Here is a 25,053-nt window from a genome sequence, read left to right on the forward strand (position 1 = left end):
CACATGTCACCGCCCAACGCCATATTTTTATTTAAATCTGATATTCGCTCATGGTGCTTCACTTACGTCATTTCTTAGTGCACCACAATGATGAATCGTTGTGACGTCATCGATATATACGAACATGTGATACATGAGATTATTTCATAGAATAATATACGCTTGTCATAAATATTTTTATTTCACTGATAAGTATTATCAAATAATTGACAACAGCTAATCTGCTACTGAAAATAAAGGCGTTTTAAAGGATTGCAAATATAAATTGATCATATAAACATTCGCAAAAGTTATTACAGTTATTATATTTCATACATGTGATACTGTCTAAGAATTACTATGCGAATAAGATAGATACATTTGATTATCAGTAAAATGAAGCAATCAATGAACATGATATAAAAATGAATCAGTATATTAGAAAATGAAAATATTCTTAATTATTTATTGTGCTATATGTATTACCACATAGATTTATTAGTTGCTCTAAACCATGAGTTAAAAAATTCCAAAATTATATGCAAATCCAAAAATATTGACAACCACCAATGAAACACATTATTTTACAATTATACAATATAATAGAATTCATATGACGTCCTTAATACTGAACGCTTATTTAAAATATGATCAATCATACACCTTGTCTTATTTACAAGTAAATTTGATTAATTCACTGCATAAGGTCACTATTGCTGATTAACATCTATTAATGCTATTTTAATTTGAATATAAAGAAATAAATACAAAATGATGCGATAGCATATAGTCCATTATCCTGAAAAAATATTGATTATAAGTTATTGAGTATAAGTACAGAGTCCATTTGAAAAAATAAACATAAATCTAATTTCGTGTGGAGCATTTATGTGGCTAACGTCTTAACCTTGTATTTTGCATCTTCGAGCAATGTACAAAATTTATACATATAAATTAATATTATATAAGAGAAGATATAACATGTAACATGGGCATGGTAAAGCAGATAAAAGTATGAAAAATCTATGCAAAAAGAAATGATATAAATAAGGTTACATACTATAAGGATAAATTACATTTGCCTTAGAAAAAGGAATTAGATTTAACTAAATAATCGAGGTATCCTTGGAAAATTATCCTGTTATAATCTAATATAATATCGGAAAACAAATAACACAAATGAACAAAAATTTAGAAACAAACGTTAAAACTGCATTTTCCTGCACTATTTCTGCGGACAAGAACCAATCTTAAAGCTATATTAATGATATGACCACTTATTATCATTAAAACGAAATCATTTATCTTTAGTTATAATTGAATTAATTCAATTTAGTTAAATAAATGAAGATATATTCGTGAAAATTATGTTATAGTGTACAAGATTGCATCATCGTGCAGAACGATTTTTGTAAAAGAAATTTTTGTTTTAATTAAGAATAGCGTAATGAGTATCATTTGTTTTTTTAACAATATGTATATCCTTGATAAAATTTTATACCTGCGTTTTAATAAGTATCCTATATTATTTTGGCTTTAAGGTAAGCTAAACCCACATCTTATAATCCTGATTCTCTAAGTAGCATAATATCTTTATCTAAGCGGACACGATGAAATAGAGGTTAAAGATGTTAACGAAGACGGTCCGGAACTAAGATTGAGCCTGTCTAATTCCTCGTCCGCTTTGTTATTCTTTAAATCTTGTTGTGTATACAAGAATTTATTCCATTCATCGCTTCTCGGATATGCCAAATGCTGTGATTAAATATAGTAAGTAGTATTACAGTAAATATAGAATAGTAATAGTAATTAATTATGAACGTACTGATTTTATCAAAAATTATATATAAAATCTGACTCTTACCTCTGCGACATCGTAAACCCAAATTTTACCAGTGTCATCTCCGACCGTAACGTGTAAACCGCTCGGTGTCCAAGAGACTCTATTTAACGCGGGATTTCCATCGACGATAACACTAGCAGCGGGTACTTCAGTGTCCTGATTTAAATTCCAGAGATCTAATCTACCTGAATCGTCAACAGCTGCAAACAATGCTGGATGAGTTGGTGACCATGCAACATCGTACACGTAATCTCCATTATGTTCGAAAGAATAAAGGGGTTTCATTTCTTTAAGACTCCATAATTTGATGGTCCAATCGATAGAGGAGGTTAAGAATAAATGAGAGAAGTCAATTCCACCTTGAACGGCATGTGTACTAATACCAGTCACCGGTCCTTGATGACCTTCAAACATTTCAACTACACCAGCTTTTGTACCATGTCGGCAGTCTATAAGCATAAAAGAAAAAAAAGAGAAACAAAAACAACTTTAACTTTATTGAAAAGAATTCATTGTTCGATACAAAATCTATTGAAAGATATAAATATTTACCGCCGTATACGGTTCCATCCTCACTACCAACAACAAAATTATTCACATCGCCATGAGGAAAAGCTAAGCAAGTAGCCGCTATTGTTTTAGACTGTTTCAAGTATAGAATCAACGTTTCCTGTGGTTGAGACAACATATCTAAACTCCAAGAGCATAATTTACCATCCGTCGAAATGCTGATCAAATTATGTGCGTTTTGCGTTCCAACAACAGTTAGGCAATATACCGGATGCTGAAAAAAATCAATGATTGTTCTTGTAATCGAAAAGTATAAAAGAAAGAATTATAATAGTACAAAATCATAAGATGAGCAACCGCAATATCTGTTCAAGATGGGAACGTGTAACGGGATTCTATATTATCTGTAACAGAATCTAATCAAGAACAAACGTATCGTTTTCGATAGATAACCACTTCATAATTATCTTGATCGTTCTTACATATCTTAAATTCAATTAAACAATAAAAGGTAGAGAAACTTACGGTATGAGCGCTAGCTGACAATGGTGTTCTTTGTACTGGCGTTCTCTTTTGTACGCGATTATCCCAGAGTACTATTTGACCAGAATAAGTACCACCCAAAATCAAATTTGGATGGAATTTCGCAAAAGTGGTCGACATCACCGGTGATTGACAATGGAAGATGAATTCTGGAGTGGCTTTCTTAAATTTCGTGTTCCAAACCAAACATACACCATCGGGATCATTTGGGGTATCGTCATTGTTGTTGTATGAGGCCGCAAGAAGTTCTGGAAACTGCGGGGACCAATCCATCGAAGTGACGCAACGATTACGCGACCATCGTTCACAGAAGAAGGAACGATTTAACCATAATTGTTGATGGCTTTTTTCGTCCCTGTGAAAATTTTCGATTGATATACGTACATACAAAGAAAGAGAGAAAGAGAGAGGGAAAGAGTTTGAATAAACTAAGAAAATTATCATCTATTTCCTTACAATCCATCCTCGCCATCCATTGTACCGGTATAATCGGTATAAATGTCAATCGATTCGCCCAATGCTCTTTCCACAATCCTACTAGTACGATCGAGGAATCGTTGAAAGTCTTCCGAGAGTATGATCATCTGTTTTTCTTCCTCGCTGAACTCGCGAACTGTTTTAAAATTTGTGTTCATCACGTAGAGAAGATATAGGATGAGTATCATTCGTTCATATTTCGACAAAATAAATTTAAAAAGTACGATGTGAACGTACCTTCTTTCTTAGGTTTTTCTTTCTCCTTTTCTTGTTCTACCTGTGTAACAGCAGGCTGAACCTCTTTAACCTGCGGCAAACCATGTGGAAGAATTCCAGGTGGAAGCTTGCTTTGGAAGCTGTCCAAGTGTGGCAAGCTGTTCTCTTCATCTTCGGCTTGGGAATCATCAAATGTCAAAACTGTGGTGAATAAGCTGATTCCGCCACGTATATCCTAACTTCGATGGTTTCTATCTAGCTACCACTAACGTAACGGCTTGATATACTTTTTAAAACACAAGTCTATCGTTTATAATGTGTTATTACTTGACAACAAATTGACAACGGATTTTTTAGGGATGAAACGAAATATACTTGGACTTTCTATGCAAATTTATCATGTCTACAGTACGATCATTCTACGGTAACAACTTACATGCGCGAAAACGTAACTAAGGAAAGATCGAAAGGATCGAATAATACGTTTCACGCAACTATTTTATATTTACAAATTTGTCACGTATGCTTGTCGAATACACCATGCAAGGATTTATTTATTCATAACAAATAGGATATCGTTAAAAGGCTACTCGATATTTGCAAATCGTCGGAAGGATCGCTTCTCTTTTGTACAACATCTTAAAAAGAAATACCAAAGCGTTCAGTGAATGCTGGACTGACAAAATTTGCTATGCTGCACGAAATTAAATGAAAGGAAAGAGCATGAAAGTAAAATTCAAATGGCATGCAGAGAAATCAAGTATGTTTGAAAGAAAGAGAGAAAAAACTTTATCGGAGAACATCATCGAGTGAACGTCAGTTCATCACGATTTACGAAATCAAAACACAAATATTCTCCTTTTATCTTTTGTAACTTTCTTATTACAATGTCTCTCCACCCTTCGTCAACATGCAACGTCATCAAAGTGAAGTTACGAGGCGAAAATGTTAGACTGCATGTAACGTTAAATGATATGTTGATTAATAATTATGTCGCTCTTATATATGTCTTATAGGCAATAAACAATGCTGTTCTTTTGTCTGAAAAAAATATTTGAAAAGAAGGAGAAAAGGATGCAGAATACGTAGTTTATTTTCGAAATATTTCGAAGAAGATCATGTTGAATACCGAATAAGTTTCGAACATATCGTAAGATACAAACGTGAGAGTCGAATGTATTTATTAACGCAGCTTCCTAAGCCTCATGCAGCATCAATGAAATATATACTTTCTACATTAAAAAACATTTTAATTTTCGATGATAGTAAAATATAAATTAGTTGATGCGATTAATACTAATTGAAATATTCTATTTGAAACGGTGGTTCTATGATTCTAATTAATGAATTATGAAATATATTCTAATTAGTTAAAAATTCTAAGAAATTAATAGTAATGAAAATAATGATAACGTATGCATTGTTATAACGAAAGAAAACCACTGTTTTAAACGGACCAATTCTCTAAATGCACTGAAAATGAGAAAAATCAATCGAACGAAATAAAATTTCAATCCAATTAAAATCAAAACTAAAATGATATAGTCACTATTTATATATATGTGCATGCGTGATACATAAAAAGCGAATTTGGCTGCGTTTAATCATAGAAGTCAACGACAGTTATTTAATAATACAACTCATCAAGCAATTTTGAGTAGTACTAGCAGCGATTCCCTCCTTTATTTTTGTTTTGGTGCACATGAGGCAAAGATGATAAATCTTTTAGTCAAAATAAGAAAAAGATTGCGTGAAAAATTATTTTTCTATGTAATTTCATGAATGTAAATAAATAAAAGTAGTCGACATTTATTGGTGATTAAATTAGATACTGTTAATCATCTTTAGAGAGGATTACCTACCTGTAAATTCGTCCTCCCATTCTAAACCTGGATTTAGATTGTACTCGTCTTGAAGGAGGGAAAAGAAAACGTCAATCAATTTCGTATCTTATTTTGAATATTGTTTGTAGATATGTATTTTTATAATTTCATGTCTTTGATAGAAAATCATTGATGTGTGTTAGAAAAATAACTTTCTATACTGCCGTTACAGAAAAGCTCATGATTTATAATATTTAAAAACGCATCAATGATTTATCTAAAAAGATGAAACGATCGAATTTGATGAGTCAGCATTAACATATCTATCACATGCACATACTGCTCCGTTATCGAAACTATTGTTTCTTCTGCATAATTTCTATTACAAAATGTTAAAAATATCAATAAGCATGATTTGAATACAACTCAATAGTTATATCACTCCAGGTAAAATAACATTCGAATCTTTAGATATGAAATTGGAACGAAAAGTTATTAAAGTTGCTATAAAATTTTGATAATTGATACCCTTACACCGCTTTTGTTATATATATATGTGTGTGTGCGTGTGTGTGTGTGTGTATATATAACCCAAATATATATATATAACCCAAAAATGTTTGTAATGCTTTTGTATTATGCAGAGAATCCGCTGAACACGTTTATTTTTCTCGAATACGAGGAAATGGGATACTGTTAAATAAATTAATATCGTATAAACTCAGTATCTGCGAATTCTGGAAAGGACTGCAAGAAGCTTTCATAGCAACAAAAATTAAAGCAAGCGAGGATTCATAAATGTTAAACAACATTTTAATGTAAAATACTGACATCTCCGACTACTGATTGAAATCATGATAATGTTGAGTAATCGCTCGAGTATCGATATTGAAGAATATATTCCGAATAACGTTCCCATTTTTATAAATATGTCCAAAAGAATGAGTTGAAAAAAAAGCTCGATTCTAATCATCCGTAGTTCCTTAATGCGAAAATTCACTTATTAATTTTGTTGCTACGTCGTCTTCGCAAGACCGTAAATGTTAAAGAAAAAGCGATATTTTACGACATTAATAATGGATTTCTTAATCTATTTCTTTAAGCAACATTAATTAGACTGCTGCATCGCTAAAAAGCTTAAGCCACAGAATTGTATCGAGTGGATATAAATGTCCAGTGTATTGTGTTAATCGTTTCGTTAAAATGGGTTTGTATATATGGGAGGTGAAAAGTGAAAGTTAATCGTAAAGTCTAACGAAACCTCAACCATACTAGATCCATTCCCGTGTTAGTTAGTTTAGTCCAAAGCCAAGAAAAACCGACCGAGATAAATAATAGCGCGCCGAGAACTCTGGAAGGTGCGTTAAGTTGTGACAAGATTTGCCAATGGATATTCGCTTTGTACAAAACTCTATAGAATCTTTGCACTTATCGAACGCGTGACTCTTAAATAGTAAAATCAGAATTAATGATCCATCGTACGTACATAAAACATAATTTTTACGTAATATTTCATTTAGATTAAAAAATATTATTCTATTCACATTAGGTATTAGAATTTTTTTTATCTCGGTATACCTGAAGATATAATGTAACATCTTGATTCAACTCGATTCAAATATTGGTCTAAGAGGAATAATATTTTAACAATTTAAATAAATGTTTATAGATGCATCTAATCACAATAAATATTATATTGCTCGAGAGTCGGGATGTCAGATAATTATTCGAAAAGTAATACCTAGAAATATATCCAACAAAAATATATACGCATCCAATTAAATAAAAAAAAGAAAAAAAAATAAATAAATTTAAAAAAAATAGACAGAAAAAAACTAACAGTATACAAAAGCGTTCCATAAGAGAGCGGAAATCTTTGAGGGTCTGGGTGGAGAGTTGCCTTGCTAGTCTACCTCAATTTTCATTTTTTTCAAGACATGATGTATCGCATCACGTTCAAGATATTTAGCTTGTGATTAAAAAATGAAATAAGAAAGGAAATATGATAGAAAAAGAGAAAGAGAGATAGAGAAAGAGACGAGATAAGAGAGAAACGGGAAAGAGAGCGTATTCTCCATAATATTTTTTATCTTACATTACTATTATATATTTCTGCGTTTCTATAAGAATATTAAATGTATGAACTTTTGTCGAAAGATCTTACCTTAAAAAAGACATATCTTTAACAAGACTAATTTGCTGCTAATTCATTAAATATTAAACGAAAAACCGTACTATTTATAACTATCGTCTAAAACTGAAAATATTCGATTCACTTACACCAATCGTTTTACGCATATAATTTATCATTGTAAATAATGAACTGAGTGAAGCTAAACCTAAATCTGAACCTAAGCTCACTGAAAACCAAGAGAAATCATAACTTACCGTAATAGTCGAATGCATGAGCTGAGAAGGGAAGGTAAAAAATAGTACTTAGTTACGATTTTTTAAGAATGCACTATGCTAATTAAATACCTCTCTACACTCAGACCAATTAGCGTTTCAAAATCAAACAATTCACAAATTATATCTTGTGAAACCAAAGGGATTGGAATATACTATGCAAATTCCTAAATTTGGAATAGGACACTCTCAAGCTATAAATATTGCTTGAAATGTGTTTTTTCATGCTGTAACGCTATTGTGTCGAAGTAACGAAATTATACTTGTTAAAAGCGTATAATCGCATTTTCTCTTAGAATCGTAAAATATGAATTGTTATATCAGAACATATAATTTTTTTATTACAGACAACAATTACCGTTACAGCTACTATCAAGTGGAAAGTCTAAAAAGAAAAAGTAATAATGAAACGGTCAAAAGGACATCCTAAATAACGCTGAATGTAGTTAGGTAGTTGTAATTCGTAAACTTTTTTACTGTGCTATGTTTGATTCCTACGAATAAGAGGAAACGTACATATTCAATATATCCGAATGCATAACTACTTCTTGTTAACGATTTGCTCTTTCATCGTATTCGAAGCGTTCCTTTTAGATCCGCTACAATTTTTTAAAAATTAACAAAACTTCTCACGAATTTCTGAATTCTATTTTATGAATAAAAAATTTCGCGTTTAAGCACGACTCAATAATCGTTTATTAATCGTAATATTAATAAGCATCTTAAGCCAGATTCATACTTGCGTGCAGCGCAAGCATAAGTGACCATCTCCGAATAAATACCGCATAGAATAAGATACACAAGTTTTACGTCGTCATGCGTAATGTCGTAATTAAAACATGAAGAGAAAAAAAAGAACAAACACGAAAACAGTTTTTTTATGGAACTTTCCGCCGCTTTTACAAATATGAATTGGCCTTTTCAATATCTCATTTACATCCCTTGTCACACTTGCGCTCATCCCCCCAAGTTTCTCCGATAAATTTATTAAACATATATTTATGAATATTTTTAAGTATTTGTTGCAATTTTAGTTACGAATTAAGTAAGCGGGATATATGGTGAACATTATAACACGGCAATGTAAATAGCCACTATTAATTATAATCTGGATAAAAGAGATTTTGTAAACGTCAAAATATGCATCGCTAATGTTTCGTGCTTTGAAAGTCATTTAAAGTTTTCCATGTTGATAAATAAATTTATAATTATCTCCGAGCTGGTTAAATCGATACGCTCGTATCGAGATAATGATTTTATCGCGACGTATGTTTTCATAATAAACAAGTCCTTTAAAGTTAATGTATTACGTAAAACTATAATATTTGTTAGTATATTATTAAACTAAACTATTTCAAGCATGTGATAGAAGCTATTTTGTATGCAAGCGACTCATGATCTGTACGTGGAAATATTATCTGTAATGCACATTATTTTTTTTATTTAAATTATGTCTCATAAAGTTATGTATCAAAATAAATTGGGTAAAAAAAAAAGTAACCATCTTGTCTCGAATTCCCATGTACAGTTTTGGCAATATATCTAGGGTTGTAGAATCGATAGGATTTAAAAGTAATGTATATGTTCTTTGTGATATCTATAAAGAGAGATTTGAAGTACGTTGGAATATATAAATAAAACAATGATATGTAATCGTGATAATCGGCAGAGCAGTGTTCAAAGCACAAAGCACACATAGACTTGACTCTACATCCCTTCTCTTATAACGCGGACAGCGACATATCTACCTCTATAATATATCGTTGTACAACAATTATGGAAGGGTATTAAAAAAGTAGACAGAACATACATAGGTAGTTTGGTGCAGACCCACCTTTCCTGGGACGCCACCAGTCAGTCTCAAAGTAGCCTGCGGAGCAAGAGTGAGTTGGTGTTGTTGTTGAACAGGAGGAGTAGATGGTGTATTCGGAAGAAGATTTGGACAGTCCTTGTGTCCAATATGGGTTGATTTGACCAATTGTGTCGCAAAGACAAGGGAATGCGCGTTTAATAATGCCGCAAGATCAGTTAGATTAAATAACGCACATGAGCGATGTGGAATTTTAAATACGTTTTTCGAAAAAGCTGCCAAAATTAAAAGTTATTCTTTATATCTATAGAAATTTGTACATTTCCCAAAATTTTGTAGATGTAACTTGTACCATCACAGTAAAGTAGGTGGTATAAAAACGTGTCAAGTATTTAGATTATTTATATTAAAATAATTTTTTTTCGCAATGTAATAAATTAATAATAATTAAACATATAACACAAATGTGCGGGCTAACTGAATTTGCGGTATAACAAACAAACAAAATTAGGAAAGAGGACCTCCACCACCAAAAGAACCATTTCAGTCATACCTTGGTCTATTGTTAGCTGAACTATTATACCCATTATGTTCACCAATTATTTGTTACACATATAACCTAATGTTCTGTACAAATTATTAAGATCCTATATTATTGTAATAGGCTTAAATGCAAAGAAATCTCTCAATTTGTATTTATTATTCAATATTTCAATTACGGAGTTTAATGTTATTTATATATAACATTTGTTTTCATTGATATTATTTCAGAAACTGCTGCAAGATTTTTTATCTCTGTTAAAAACTATTAAAAAGAGTGCATAAAAATTTGTTAAAGTAAGATGTAAAGTAAGAAAAAATTTGTTAAGAATATAATAAGATAAAAATGTATCATATTATATTTTTTTTAATAGATTAGTTTTATGTTATACATAAAAACACATTTAATGAATATGTAAGTTTCCTCGCAAGTTAAAGATAATTAAGTAAACATAATATAAAATAAGTAAACTAAATCTTAATATTACCACAATAAAAAGAAAATAAAAAGACAAATTGTATCAACACGATTAATCACATTATATATTCCATTAACTATTGAAAATCCGTTAATGCTTATATGGTTGAATTTGTTAGGACATATTATACCAAAGGTAGTTATTTTGGATATAACATATCTTCATACACCACCCACTTTACCATACTACATAAATTTATATATGAATATTTGTAATGTATCAAATACTAAAAACATATATTGCACTAAGTTATCGCGAATACTATATACGTATTTAATAAATAGTAACTTTTTGATCATTTTATTCTTAAATAAGTTAAAAAATTAATTTAAAAAAATTAATTTTCAATTTAGTTTTTCTTTAGCACCCTAACAAAATAATGATGTATTTCAGTCTTACCATATGATAATATTATCGTTCTTAGAAAATGTTTTGTGTTGTCTATGAACTAATATCTTTCATAAAGTATGAGTGAAACATAAAACATAGTGCATAAAATAAATAGATTAAGAAACCTGGACTCACCGTCATGAGATGTATGTGTTGTTTGAACTGTTTGAGTTTGTTTACTATAGACAACAGGCTCCTTTGGTGGAATATTGGTATTAGCAACAGAAACAATAGTCAGTTCTCTTGGTTTCCTTCGCCCAGTACTATATATAGCAAAAAAAATCAATATAAAATTTCGTTTATAATATCTATTATAAACTTATATACATATTAATATAAATACCTCTGTGTTGAATTGATGCTAGATGGTTGCAAACTTGCATCTGGTGTAGCATTAGCACTTTGCTCTGGTGTCAAAGAATTCATGCTAGATAAACTGGACAATACATCTACAAATAATGGATACCTTTAGAATTCAACTTAATTGACTAATATATATTACTATAATTTTTAGTTCTATACTTAGATATTTAAATACTCAATTTCTGAAAATCATTCTAATACTTAATTTCTAAATCATTCTATGTACCTGATACTGGTGCCATTCCCAAAGAAGAAAGCATAGCATCAATTTCTTTACGATGATCTTTGTCAGCACCTGCTGCACGTACCGTAGCTTCTTCAACCTATTATACAAAATTCATGGAAGAATGATATAAATATTTTTAAATTTAAAGCACTTTGAGATAAATATATATAACGCTATTATCACTATCATATATAACCTTACATCTTTTTGCTCTTTTTCTCTTCTTCGCCTTTCTTTTTCCTCTCTAATAGCTTGAAGCTTTGCCTTTTTCCTTTCCAGTTCAGCTTTTCTATCGGACATCATCTTGATTGCTGACTATTGTAAAAAATAAAGACTGGTATGTAATAATTTGAGTAAATAAAAAATATAAAAAATATTAAAACATATGTTATACAGTTAACATTTAAAACTTTCAATTGAAGTAACGAAATATCGATTTCCTTTTCAAAATAGTAGTACACGCGTTATTGATTTATCTTTGGATGACGTCATTTTCTGCCAAGGCTTTGAAATAATGTTAAATGAGTTTCGAGGGCAAGATAATTTCATGTAGTTACGAACTAAAGACTTTATTCATTAATAGAAATATATGTATATATCCTTAAATGGGATAGATTAATTAGTATTCAAACGAGATAGAGTATCGAACGATGACCATATTCGAAGGTTGCATTTATTAATGTAATTAACGAAGCGAATATATTCTGCATCCTAAATATAAAAATAAGAGATATATTATTATCACCTTTGTCACGGAATATGATACGAAACCAAGAAAAATGAAGTAATAATGATTAAAATATACTACATCCTCCAAACGACACACCCGCCATATAAATTTTGGACACCGCGACTGAATTCTTCCTTCTCGTTTGTAAGTCGACAATCAGCGCCTCTATCGTCATAAAACGGAAGACAGTATTATCACATGGTCATAGTGGCGCTGCATTCGTTTTGTAAACGAATCGTTGTAATAATTAATCGTTAATTTTTATTTGTTTTATTGTTCATTTTCTAAAGAAATTTAATACGACACTTAAGTTTTTCGGTTAGTATCGTGTTATAAATGACAAACACTTTATACTTCACATAAATTATCTCATTAGAGTATAATCAGGAACTGACATATTCAAGTTACGTTAAAGATAAGAATTCGTATGAAAAGAAAAGATCTTATAAAGACTGCAGAATGATAGAATAGAAAGTTCATAATTATCTTATATTATTAATAGTTTTTTCTTACGGTTTGTGTTGTATCATTGTGATTATGTGTGCGTAGTTAACTCAACGAAATCATTATTTTTCCTCTAACCTCAAGTTTCAAAGTTCGCGCGTTAAAAAGTACAGTACATATCTCTTCGTTATAATTAAACCCGCGAAAATAGTTTTTCACAAGTTCAATTTTAAACGGTTTTCAAAGTCAATCATGATAACGGAAATATAGAAATGGACGTGATCCGTTTTTGTAATTTATAAAGAATTGTGTGAAACAGTGTGTGTAGTGTATTGATGAAGTTCTAGTGAGGAAATTCAAGAGTCTAGATGCAGTATTCACATCATATAAGTTTCATCAATCACACAGCAAAGATTTATTCAAGAATTTTAAGTAAGTTATCTTATTTTTTTGAACATTTATTTCTTTTAATTTGACATAACGACTTTCATTGGAATTCATTATATTCTCCTTACTTTGATTTGTTTTGTAATGTATACATATATATGTGTGTGTGTGTGTGTTTTTATGTACTACATAGATATTTTACTATGTATATCTTTAAAGAAAATATGTCTATAACGTGAAAGTAGAAGTAGAGGAAAATGTAGTTTCATTATATGTATATATAAATATACACATCAGTACTTATGTACATATATGTATATTGCATACTGGTACTATGCGAAGTTCTCGTTACTTGTATCACAAATTGAACGACTTTCTGATACCGACGACGTTGCACTTTGATTTTTATCTTTGGCGCCAATCGTAAGGAGGCGGTATATTCGTTTTTCCTCTATCGTGCTGACCTTTTGAAAATCCTTCGAGTAGAACATTTTAAAGATGTTGAGTACTAACATTTTCTTGAAATAAGAATAAAATAAAAAAACGAAATATATTTATTAATTCGATATATACTCAATTTATAATCAGAGATCATAAAATCAAATAAATCAATGTGGATATTAGTATGGTAGTAAATTCAGAAAATATCTTGATATTAATGTTACGACAATATGTGGGTAGAACTAAAAGAAGGTAATGAAGAATTTGATCTTTGAAGACTAAGCTCGCGTGATACTTCATACTGGCTTTGCGTGTCGAAGTCCGTTTTACTTGGTGGTATAGAATATACCTACATATATATGTATTTATGTAAAATACATATGTATGAAAATGATTAGGACGGTGAATTTATTATTTTCTTATGTATAAAGTATAAAATCACTCGCTTTATTGAACCTCTTATTTTCATCGCTTACTCAATTGACGATTAAAAATTGTCGAAAGAATATTCGACTGTCAATCTTTCATTTTGAAGAACTTTATGATTTTACCAGAAATTTTTCGTAAATTCCGTAATCTTTTATTCTCGATTAGAAGTAGTAGTAGAGAATAAAAAGAAAGAAAGAACGAAAATGATTCGCAAAATGGTGAATAGCAACTTTTTTGTTTGTCATCGATCCTCGCGTGAAGCTCCTCGGAGTAAAATAGTTGTTCAGATCGAGATGCAAAAGGCTAATGGAAAACGCAAAACGGTACACGGTAATGGAAGATTCGAATCTTGGAAATGAGATCAATTCGTGAAAGAAAGAGAAAGAGAGAGACAGAGAGAGAAAGAGAGAGAGAGAGAGAGAGAGAGAGAGACAGAGAGACAGAGAGTTTCCAAGTGACATGGTAGTAAGGAGAAAATCGTACTCGTTCGTATGATTACTGATGTTAGATGAATATTAGCCAGGTTACTTCCTAATATTTCTATATTACTCTTTTTAATGATCTTTTTTTTTTGAAAGGAAAGATACATTATAAATATTGTAGTAGAAACCTTTGTAATAGCTGCAATAGTACTCTGTTCGAATAATAATAAGTTTCTCCAAAGCTTGGGGTAATATCGTTCGACATAATTGAAACGACAGAGATCAGTGTTTCAGTTTGGCCAAAGAGCATTCGTGGGTCGTTGCATTTATATGTTTCTTCCAGTCCAACGCCACCTCGCCGCCCCTTCGATGAAAATGTCGCACGAGAGACATAAACTTCGTATCCATTAGGCGCTCTCTGCTTACGAAATGTTTCACAGAAATACGTTGCCGCGGTATTCAGTCGACGTTATTCGCAACGTGGCAAGTTAGATTTAGGGTTTCCCCCTTCCTTCCATATCGCACTGAAATTTCTACTCACCCACGTTGGGTATATCCATATAATCTATCTTCCGTGAATCTTGTTTGCTATATATGTAACTGAGAAAGTTTTGCGACGTAGGTTAAAGTTTTGGTAGATTTACAGAATCTCAAATTCGTATCCGCGTAATCGGATCTGGGGGTCCTCTCTCTGTCTCTGTCTCTCTTCTCTGGTCAAACGAGTAAAAGGGCAGCCTTGTCAACGGGGTTTTCGACTCGCGGAAGAGTAGGCGGGTTACTGCTTTAGGATAAAGTACGGATGAACGTTGAGCGGCTAGACTGGGAGGGATGAAAGTGACCTCGCATTCACCGCAGACTCGACTGGCTGATGAACCAGCAGGTGCATCCGTGCAGGAACTGAGAACCAGAAAGCAAAGTTCTTGCAATACATCCCTCGCTTTCTCGCCATATATGTTTTAAACCTTCGTACTATTTATTCCTCTTTTTATCGTACCATCATCTACCACGAGAGAAAAAAAAGAAAAAAATAATTTTCCATCTTATTATTATTACTTTTCAAGAAGAAACACGAAAAATACATGTCTTGAAAGGTTATCGCACATGTCGTCGATTTTGTCCGAATATTCTCAAATAAATTCGCCCGTGCTAATTCGTAAAAGATCCGTATACTTGGCATTGTTTGTCTCGCGATTCTGTAAAATCAATACCACTACGAATTTCTCTCTGACGATGACGCGAAGGATACTCGTAAAGTTGGCATTATATGGCTTTGAAGTTTGTCAGTGCTTGATAGTATCGTATCGTTCACTTTTAGTTTATTTCTCCATATCAGATAATACTATTAAAGGGGAACTATGTTTTGGATACTCGACGTGATTCCCATTATGTATATTCTATATTTGAGTACTCTGGAAGTTCGAATGTTCGGAGAATCGCATTTGATTCGTTCAAATAATTGGCTATGAATCGATCATTCCTTTCTCTCTCTCTCTCTCTCTCTCTCTCTCTCTCTCTCTCTCTCTCTCTCCCTCTCATTTTTTTTTCTCATGAATATAATTTCGAGATGCAAACTGCAAATGGCTCCAAAAGGATATCGCAGTTCCTTACATTTAAACGAAAGTATCTTTCCGAACATGAAGTGTTGCCAATTCGGCAAGATTCCGAATCGTTATGGATGTTTGTAAGCACGTAGAGAATTCTACTTATCAATCCAGGATTAGTACGCATCCTTGCACACACGTTATCCCAGCTAATGCTCCCGTAATGAACGTTACTCATCAGCATGCAACGGCATTATCCTGGTACGAATATCGTGGCCCATTAATATCTGCTTCCCGATACGTGGATTATATGAGTTAACTATTAAAACGAATTTGCATAATGGATAGGTGATATGCGTCACGGAAAATGTGTCATAAAAAGGAAAAAAAAATGATTGGATGAGTAAACGTTATTAGAAATGAGTAGATATAGTTAAACGAATGTAAAACATCGTTTTTTTATATCGATATGTCCTTTTCTCGTCATCATTCATTTTTTCATAAATTCATTGATTCCTTTTAAAATATTATATATGCATCGCTATATTAATATTACATTTCTTCTTTTCAAGTATTTATCGATATTTCTCGAGAAGTTGCATATCTAGCTTAAAAAAGTGATCCTGACTTAAGTGAAATCGTCTTTGAAAAAAGGTTATCCGATAATAGGATCGAAGGCTCATCGAATAAATTCACAATTGATTCAATTTCTTAACTTTAGCTGTTACAATGATTACGCTATACATAGAGTTTCATAATGGTACGTACTACGTAGATACATATATGTTAGGTATATATAGCATAGGTCCATATACGTAGACACTCGCGTTGTCGCGACACGAATGACGATACTGAAGGAAAATACTCAGCAGAATTACTCGCAAGTTGGTACGGTTACGATCGAACGTTAGCTAGGGTTCCCTCTTAAATGTAGATTTTCAACGGAAGGTAGAACCAGGGGTGTCATCTTTTACATCCCGTGTCTCCTTTATTTTTTTCTTTTTCTTCTCTCTATTTTTTCTTTTTCTCTTCTCGAAGAAAGTAGAAACGTTGTCCTCAAATGTTCTCTGTAACAGCGACAGCAGCAGTAGCGGCAGTCGTTCGTTCATGATTCTTTGGAAACGCGATAAAATTTCCTTTTTCCTTTAAGTGGTCGGTTAATTAAATTTCTCCGTCTCTTCTTTCTTCTTCAGCATCGCACCCATTATCGCAGAGACCGATTAAATTTCCTTCTTGTTCTTTCCCTCTTCGTTTTATGAGCACGTCACGTATAGTATTTTCTTTTACGTCTGCTATTGTATCTTTTTTTCTTTCCTTGTTGGTTATCATTGTTTCGATGTGTAAACTGTTCAACGTAATTATAAATATGCTATTGCTTCGATAAACTTTTTTTTGTTAATATAATATACATCTATAAGATGAGATATGTAAATGGAACGTCTACGTTTTCTATAAGTGAATGAGATTAATCTTTAGGGAAAAGTAACCTTCAAGAAAATTTCTTTTTTATCACTGTACTTATCGTTTCAAAGACTATAACTTTTACCTGAGAAGTAATTATAAGGACAACTGTAGGCAAATGAAACATTAAAACATTTATATTAAAGTTGTTTTGTAAAATAAATCGTTCGAATTACCACTGATAACGTAATCGTTCCGTTTTTCTTGTCTTCTAATTATAGAAGTATGTAAAATAAACTCGAGGTAACGATCGTATAAGCGTGTTCGTCGTAAAAATATCTCTGGAAGGTAATGAAGTCGTGCTCAAAGCCAGGACGATGAATGAAAAGAGGGGTGTCACACTCGATGCATGCACGTGACTCGTTCATTCTCATATCCCACAATCGAGTACTTTCTTGTGACACACATAATCGCAAACGCGTATATCGACCTTGCTTCTTTTCACAAAGAACGCGTAATTACGAAACATTGTTTGCCTAGGCGGTTACTATTTGCGACGATAATAAAATTACTCATCAGAGAAATGAGAATAAAGAAAATTTGAGAATTCGTTTAGACGGGCATAAACATTTTTAACTCTTTGATAAGTTATTTGATCAAAATTGTATCCTATAAAAAAACTGGTAAGTTATTATAATATTAGTAAGATTAATTTAAACATCATTTTGAATTTGGCGAACTTTTCTACATCGTATAATTTATTGTATGTACGTCTTTGTATCAAAGATTCGTCGATGAATTCGTTCGATGATAATCAAATAAACGCATCTGAATAAGCAGCACGTGTGTAGTGTGCACGCACAGATACGCGAAGGAAGAAACGAGATGGACCATCATCCAACGTAAAGGGGATATCCGCTATTATTATCGAGAAAAATAACTCGTAAGTGAATGTTCTCTGAATAGAGATGAACGTAGGTCGTCATGTATGGAGACTCATAGTACATGTACAGATTATTGATTTAATGAAAGAATTGTATTTCATCATTAATGACGTCTTTCTAGCGATGTTAATAATACCTTTTCCTCCCTTTCTCTTCTCCCTCTCTCGCTTTCTTTTTTTCAATCGTTATTACAAAGGGATCAATGTAGCATACTTAAAATGATCGTGATTGAAAGTTTCTTCCTATAAATGCATGTACAACGTAGGTGTTCTTTGTGAGAGGCAACATAAATTAAATGCATCCTTTTAAAATTAAATGCTTTTTTATATTCTCGATGGAGGTTAAATTTATCAGGTTGAAAGTCCTTTGATTCACTTTATACTTACATATGTATAAACGTGCACTACTGTAGGATGTATGTATATTGAAAATGATATCTGAAAAAGAAAACGAGAAGAAGAAGGAAAGTCAAAAGTTCAGACGGACGTAGATCGATAAAATTTAATATTTTACGAACAAATGTAGATGTTTCAGTATATTTTATAAAGAGATTCATCCGAATACGAAGAGTAGAAATATTTTATATAACGTGGAATCGCAAAACGACGGAAAAATTTCTTGGCACCGGCAGAAAGCTAAACCGCGAATATTTATATTCGGATACGAAGATAACCGAATTTCACGAGTCCGGTATAAAAATTCGGTCAACCGATCTGGGAGCTCAAACAAACTAGGAACACGATGGTGAAGTTGTAATCAAGCCTAGATGGGTCGCATTGATTGACAATTTTCTGTGACCTCTTGCAACCTCTTTTCCCATCCCTCAGCTTCTGGAACTCCATCGAATTCACGTTTCGTTTCGTTTCTATTGCGCATAATAGAAGCAAGTGTCGTGAAGAAGAGAGAAAGAGAGAGAAGAGGGAGAGAGAGAGAGAGAGAGAGAGAGAGAGAGAGAGAGAGAAAGAGAAGAGGGAGAGAGAGAGAGTGAGAGAGAGAGAGAGAAAGAGAGAGAAGAGGGAGAGAGAGAGAGAGAGAGAGAGAAAGAGAGAGAGAGAGAGAGAGAGAGAGAGAAAGAGAATATAAGTGAGGTCGAGAGATAGAGAGTGGAAAGATAGCAGAAGGGGAAGTATGTCATCGAAAAATTGGAATATGGTACTCTATTCCACGTGATTCGGTGTTGATCTCTGCTATTCGTCAGATGATTTATAAAAAGAGATATTTTTATAAAAAATATTCTTTTATAAAAAATAGTATAAAGATATTGTCTATCGAAAGTTATTGATCACTTAATAATCAATAACTTCTCTAATTTTCTGTTACTTTGTAAATCCATGACAATATAAAATCCTTTGGTCTTTTAGATCCTAAAAGGATTCATGTTCTTTGATTCAAGCGCAATCAAAGAAATAGCTTTTTTTCTCATCTTTCAACGAAGCTTTTGAGAATACTAGTGCTTTAGAAATCGACGAGGGCTTTTCCTTCTCTCTTGTGCCAGTTTGCAACTTCGAACGGATACCGTAAGCCCTCTCATCAACAATAACCTCGAACAATGGATGCTCGGGATAAAATGCAAATTAGTTCATAAGTCGCAACATTAAATGATTGTCAGCTGTTAGAAGACGCCTATTGTCATGCAATATATCTCAAAGATGTACTGGTGTGAAAGGAAAGGACGCCTTGCAAGAAAATTGTTTACTTAAGGTTATGTAAAGCGCATTGATTTCAAAATCATAAACGTATTCACCCCTCTTACTTTCTTTGTCTATTAACGTATCGTACGTATTTTATAAGAACAGTAACGACGTTATGTATCTAATAAATCTTGTGAATTTTAAAAGAAAATGTTTCAATTATAAAGCAGATTGTTATACATTTAACACAACATTCTCTCTCTAAATAGTTTTAGAATAGAAATTCTTTGTAATTCTTACGTAAAAATATTGTACGACTTTCACACAGTCTAACATGTATAGTGTAACAAATCCAATCGGATTTTTCTTTATTTAAAAAATATGCAAATGCGTGCGTTATTCTCTTTGCCTTCTTGAATAGGTTAATTTGAAAGTTTATATTCTGAATCGGTCGACAGGTGAGAATCGAGAGCTCCTACATCTGCTTAATTCCTTTTTCTTTACAGACCATGACCTCACCCCCCCCCCCATTCCTCTCACTTTATATCGAAAGATGTAGAAAAGCTTCCAACCACAGTCGTAGTAGTAGTAACCGACTTCAGAGAATATTTCAAATATTTACCTCGTATTCAGTACCCAAAGAGTATCTATCTTATTATGCAAACAACCTAGTTTATTATATGAATCTTTTATAGTTAAGGAGAGAAATTGTAAAAATATTAGAGAAAGAGAGAAATAAATATTTTGTTTTACATATATTTTATCCGGGAGAGCGCGAACGCAGTCCCGACTACCAAAAATAATACGCCCGAGATATCCACATTAGGGATATTCGCAAGGGTCAGCTCAACCGTAGTGCAATGGAAAAGCCTCGCCCTGGAGGAACCGCCTTTTTGATCACGGTAACCTCTGCGCCAGGTAAGTATGCTTTTCCCCTCTTGTCCAACTAGTTTCAACAGTGTCCTGTTCTGAATTTCTGATGAGAAATATATTCGAATATAGCGCTCTAAAGCGGTAAGAAAATCAACTAAATCGGGAGCTCAAACGTACCTGTTTCCTTGAAAATGACTCGTCCTTAAACTAATTATATTAGCTAATTACAAAATGGAGAGTCGAACAAATTCTATATTTCGACTATAATTCAAATTCTAAATGAAAATTGCATAGCTCAATCTCAAGATGGAATTTGTTTTACAATATTCCATAGTATATTATGTATATTTTTTGTAGATTTTTTTTATGATGGATATATAATAAACAAGTATTTATCAGAATAAAAAATTCACAGCATAACAGATTTTATTTGATAAATCGAAATATCTTCGATTTTAATTAAAATTTTGTTAGATTGTCAACCTTAATACCTTGCTTTACTTCAGAGAATATTCAATTCCATCACTTGTATATTTGACTTATCATAGATGCGCACGCATAATAATTTTTTTCTCCGTTAAGATCGGAGGTCAATGAGTTAATGTTTCTGATATCGAAACAGTCACGTACCGACTTATTCGAACGGAAAGTCTTTGAGAGTGGTCCTATCGTCTTGCTGCATCTTCGATATTACTTTTTAAATCTTGAAACATGGGATTAAATCACGTGACAGCTATTGTATTTTGTAAGCACTTACAAAAAATATTTATTACTATATCTGTAAAAAGAAATGAGTAACGTAAAGCTACTCGAGAAAAGTATTTTTTTTTTGTTTTCTCTTTAAATAAGATGTCTGAAACAGTGTTAAAATGATAGTTTCTTTTAAAAATAGCGTTCGTATTTGTGATGCTATGCGCGTCTTTGCCGGTACAGGAAAATATTTTTACGTGCGACTGCAATCATTGCAATGTGAAGAGTACGATCGATCCTGGAGAAAAGGAAATGACTACGATCGTTCCGGATGAAAAAACGAGTGAAAAAAAAAGCAACAGTAGCAATGGTGATGAAACAATCTGCGCTCGTGATCGCGACTTCGAAGACAAAACCTTTTCGAGCGTGTGTCATATGCTTTGTTACAATAAATGTACTCATTTTCGTATAGCTCTGCAGAAGAATACGACAAGATACATTACTGTTATTTATAGAACAAGTAAGTAATTATAAGTACTACTTGCGTAGTTTAATGATCGATGTAAATAATTATATTACATATGTCACAAGCGAAAACATACGAATTAATAGGTTAAAAATATGTCAACGTCATTATCAACAGCTTTTGTTTTTTGGGATAACCAAGATATCTAAAAGATTGAGTTTTAGAAATAAGAGGGAGAATTTACAGTTAATATCTTTCTTTTATTAATATTGACTTTTGATATTTAACAGATACTAGAATCGATATAGTGTTGTGTTTAATAATTAGCTACTTATTTTCTTTGTAGATTATTACAAATTGTGGAATGGTCCTTGTTAAGGAAAAACATACTTGACGTGGATAAAGGAAAATATCAAACATTTATCTAATAGATATATCTTATAAAGAGGCAAAAGATGTAATGAACTCTATGTTATTACATTAAAACAAAATGATAATTGTTAACATTTTTTAAAGTAATGTATAGAATTTGATCATGCGTGATTTCTATTTTCTTGCGAACACATAATTTCGCTCCTATTTATATGGTCTTTTTTCTTTGTATTATGCATTATTTCTAATTAATTCCTATCCCTTTGAAACCGTCTAATCATCTCGTGACGGTTCCCGCATATCCCTACTCTAGCTGCGTCACCTCACTTGTTCAAGAACCTAGTTCTCTCTTCAGCCGCTATGTTGCGCATAGTCGAATATATTGCCACAGCAAAATGTAACATAGTCGTATTCAAATATCGTGTTCAACGGTGAGAAAGCATACTTACCTGGCGCAGAGGTTACCGTGATCAAGAAGGCGGTTCCTCCAGGGCGAGGCTCTTCCATTGCACTACGGTTGAGCTGACCCTTGCGAATATCCCTAATGTGGATATCTCGGGCGTATAATTTTTGGTAGTCGGGACTGCGTTCGCGCTATCCCGGTTAATTTTATTTCAAGCTAAATTTCCATTTTAGGTTTCTATAAAGGTTTTCTTACTTTTTGGATTTTGAAGTGACTTGAACTTATTTTTTACTCACTTAAAAATCTCTTATTTTGTTTTGTACTAGAATCTGGGTGTTGGGTAGTGATATCTGCATGTGTTTCATACATTTCTTTCTTTTAATTTTTGTAACTGTAACTTGTTCATAAGATCTCAATTGATTAAAAAAATTGTGTAATGTATGATTTTATTTAGAATGTATATACTGTTAGGCGCGGGGTTAGCCAAAGAAATAATAACTTCGTTTTTTAAAGTATAGTTATATAAATTAGGTTATAAATAATTCAAGGATAGATGAAATTGTTAAGATATATTTGGTATGATCATTCGAATTGATCTTTTAGAATTTTATATATAATGGCATGTTTTTCTATATAGACTTTTCTTTTTGTTTTTTATAAAGGTTTTGAATTTTGAGTTTGTATTTTTTAGTAAATAGAGGCTATTTTTGCTTTTCTCGATAATAATAAAGTATATCTATAACTTACTTTTTAATCTCAATACATATCAACTGTGTCTGGTGATCAACTGAACCGGAGATTGTTTCTTCGACGGTGCTTGGTAGAGTTTAGTGACTCACCATTAATGCAGAGCAGACCTTCAAATGTTTCTAATTTGTCATTATATGTTATTATACGTTAAATGTCATTATATATGTACTTATGTTGTTAAATTGTCATTATATGTTAAAAATGATAAAAATTTTGTGGTCCTCAAAAACATTAATTTGGTGTGGTGACAGTGTGGGATGTGTTTAATATTAGTAAGTAATATTTACAATAGTAGAATTTTAATGCCTGGAAATTAGAGTCAGAAAAAAATTGGTTATGTAGTATTACATGATATTTATCATCACATAAAAGAATGACGAAAATTTCTATAATTAGGTATTCTAGTTTAGTATAATATAGTTTTTCAATTTTAGTTCCTAGTGTTACTACTATATTCAGCTGTTTATAAGTGAATTTTAAAGATAGAATAGAAAGGGAGAAAGAGAAGAAGAAAGAGAGAGTGGGATAGATTTTAAACAGTATAGGTTATATTAAAAATATTGAAAATAACATATTTATATAAAAATATTGTTTTATTCTATTTTTACATGATGTGATTGACGGGACCGCCACCGGGATTGGATAAAAGACGAGAAGTTGAAAGACAAAGATGGAATCAGAGAAAAATTATGGTGGGATATTGGAAAGAGGGAGAAGGGTGAAGGGGAAAGTGAAAAGAATAAAGAAACGAGAAAGAGGGATGAACCAGAAAGTGAGAACACAACGTACCAGTATATGTGCACGGCTTGTCGTCATATTGTGTTCTTTCTCTTTCTCTTTTCCTATCTTTCTCTTACGTTCACAAAAAACAATAACGCACAGCTTATACTTTATCCCATTCTCTATCATTCTATTTCTGTATGCCTCTCTCTTTCATACGATTTTCTTTTTCGTTTTGTTTCCATTATACTTTCTTTCGTTTCACTTTGCTCCGTTTTATTTCATCGACATCTCACCCTCGTTACAGAAGTTTCAGTTCAAATATGTTTAACATAAATGTAATATAAAAAATAATCCGTTTGTTCGAGCTAACTGTATTAATTCTTTCTCATTAAAATCTGCAATATTTCCGGCAAGGTACTTTTATCGTTTACTGTTGTGTAAGCAGCTTATCTTATTGTATGTCATTTACATATATTCTTATATATTGTGTATATGAAATCTAAACAAAAGGTGAACCTCAGATCCTAAATCCTTAGGATTAGGGTTTCTAGGCTATAATTGATTAAACATATATTACCGGTTGTGCGAACGAAAATAATTTTGACAAGCGGGATAACCGTACCACAGAAAAGAGTTAATATTAAACGTCGAATCGATTTTATACAATTAGCTGAATTCATTTAATAACTTTCAAAACTTTTTTTAGATAAAAGATATTGAAGAATTTATTGTCATACGTTTTACGTTAGATTTTATTATTAGAAAGTATATTTTTTGTCTTGTCACAAAATACCACAAAAG

At 32.0% G+C, this 25,053-nt stretch overlaps 2 protein-coding genes and 2 non-coding genes across 33 annotated transcripts; 2 read left to right on the forward strand and 2 right to left on the reverse strand.

Annotated features, from left to right (window-relative positions):
• Positions 1 to 6: 6 nt before the first annotated feature.
• LOC122628901 (cytoplasmic dynein 1 intermediate chain) lies at positions 7 to 12,485 on the reverse strand. 30 transcript variants are annotated; one of them, XM_043811757.1, is made up of 14 exons: positions 12,351 to 12,485; positions 11,807 to 11,920; positions 11,606 to 11,702; positions 11,360 to 11,465; positions 11,152 to 11,279; positions 9,632 to 9,667; positions 7,780 to 7,800; positions 5,431 to 5,478; positions 3,590 to 3,745; positions 3,332 to 3,488; positions 2,858 to 3,230; positions 2,375 to 2,606; positions 1,844 to 2,271; positions 7 to 1,734 (listed from the first exon to the last, which is right to left on the reverse strand). In XM_043811757.1, the coding sequence occupies exons 2-14, from the start codon at positions 11,906 to 11,908 to the stop codon at positions 1,573 to 1,575; spliced, it is 2,046 nt and encodes a 681-aa protein (XP_043667692.1). In that variant the 5' UTR covers positions 11,909 to 11,920; positions 12,351 to 12,485; the 3' UTR covers positions 7 to 1,572. The 30 variants fall into 30 exon arrangements, with proteins under 30 accessions (XP_043667692.1, XP_043667688.1, XP_043667689.1 ...); XM_043811753.1 differs by having other exon boundaries at positions 3,590 to 3,769; XM_043811754.1 differs by having other exon boundaries at positions 9,608 to 9,667.
• An 8,254-nt stretch (positions 12,486 to 20,739) lies between these two features.
• On the reverse strand, positions 20,740 to 20,901 carry LOC122628998. The gene has a single exon (XR_006327168.1). It is a non-coding gene; the product is annotated as a U1 spliceosomal RNA (small nuclear RNA).
• Positions 20,902 to 21,454: 553 nt separating this feature from the next.
• Positions 21,455 to 22,980, forward strand: LOC122628298. Its single transcript, XM_043810452.1, has 3 exons — positions 21,455 to 21,593; positions 21,741 to 22,058; positions 22,351 to 22,980. The coding sequence occupies exons 1-3, from the start codon at positions 21,560 to 21,562 to the stop codon at positions 22,380 to 22,382; spliced, it is 384 nt and encodes a 127-aa protein (XP_043666387.1). The 5' UTR covers positions 21,455 to 21,559; the 3' UTR covers positions 22,383 to 22,980.
• Positions 22,818 to 22,979, forward strand: LOC122628995. Its single transcript, XR_006327165.1, has one exon. It is a non-coding gene; the product is annotated as a U1 spliceosomal RNA (small nuclear RNA).
• Positions 22,981 to 25,053: the final 2,073 nt, after the last annotated feature.

Source organism: Vespula pensylvanica, chromosome 4 (genome assembly GCF_014466175.1).
Source record: "Vespula pensylvanica isolate Volc-1 chromosome 4, ASM1446617v1, whole genome shotgun sequence".
Taxonomy (NCBI): domain Eukaryota; kingdom Metazoa; phylum Arthropoda; class Insecta; order Hymenoptera; family Vespidae; genus Vespula; species Vespula pensylvanica.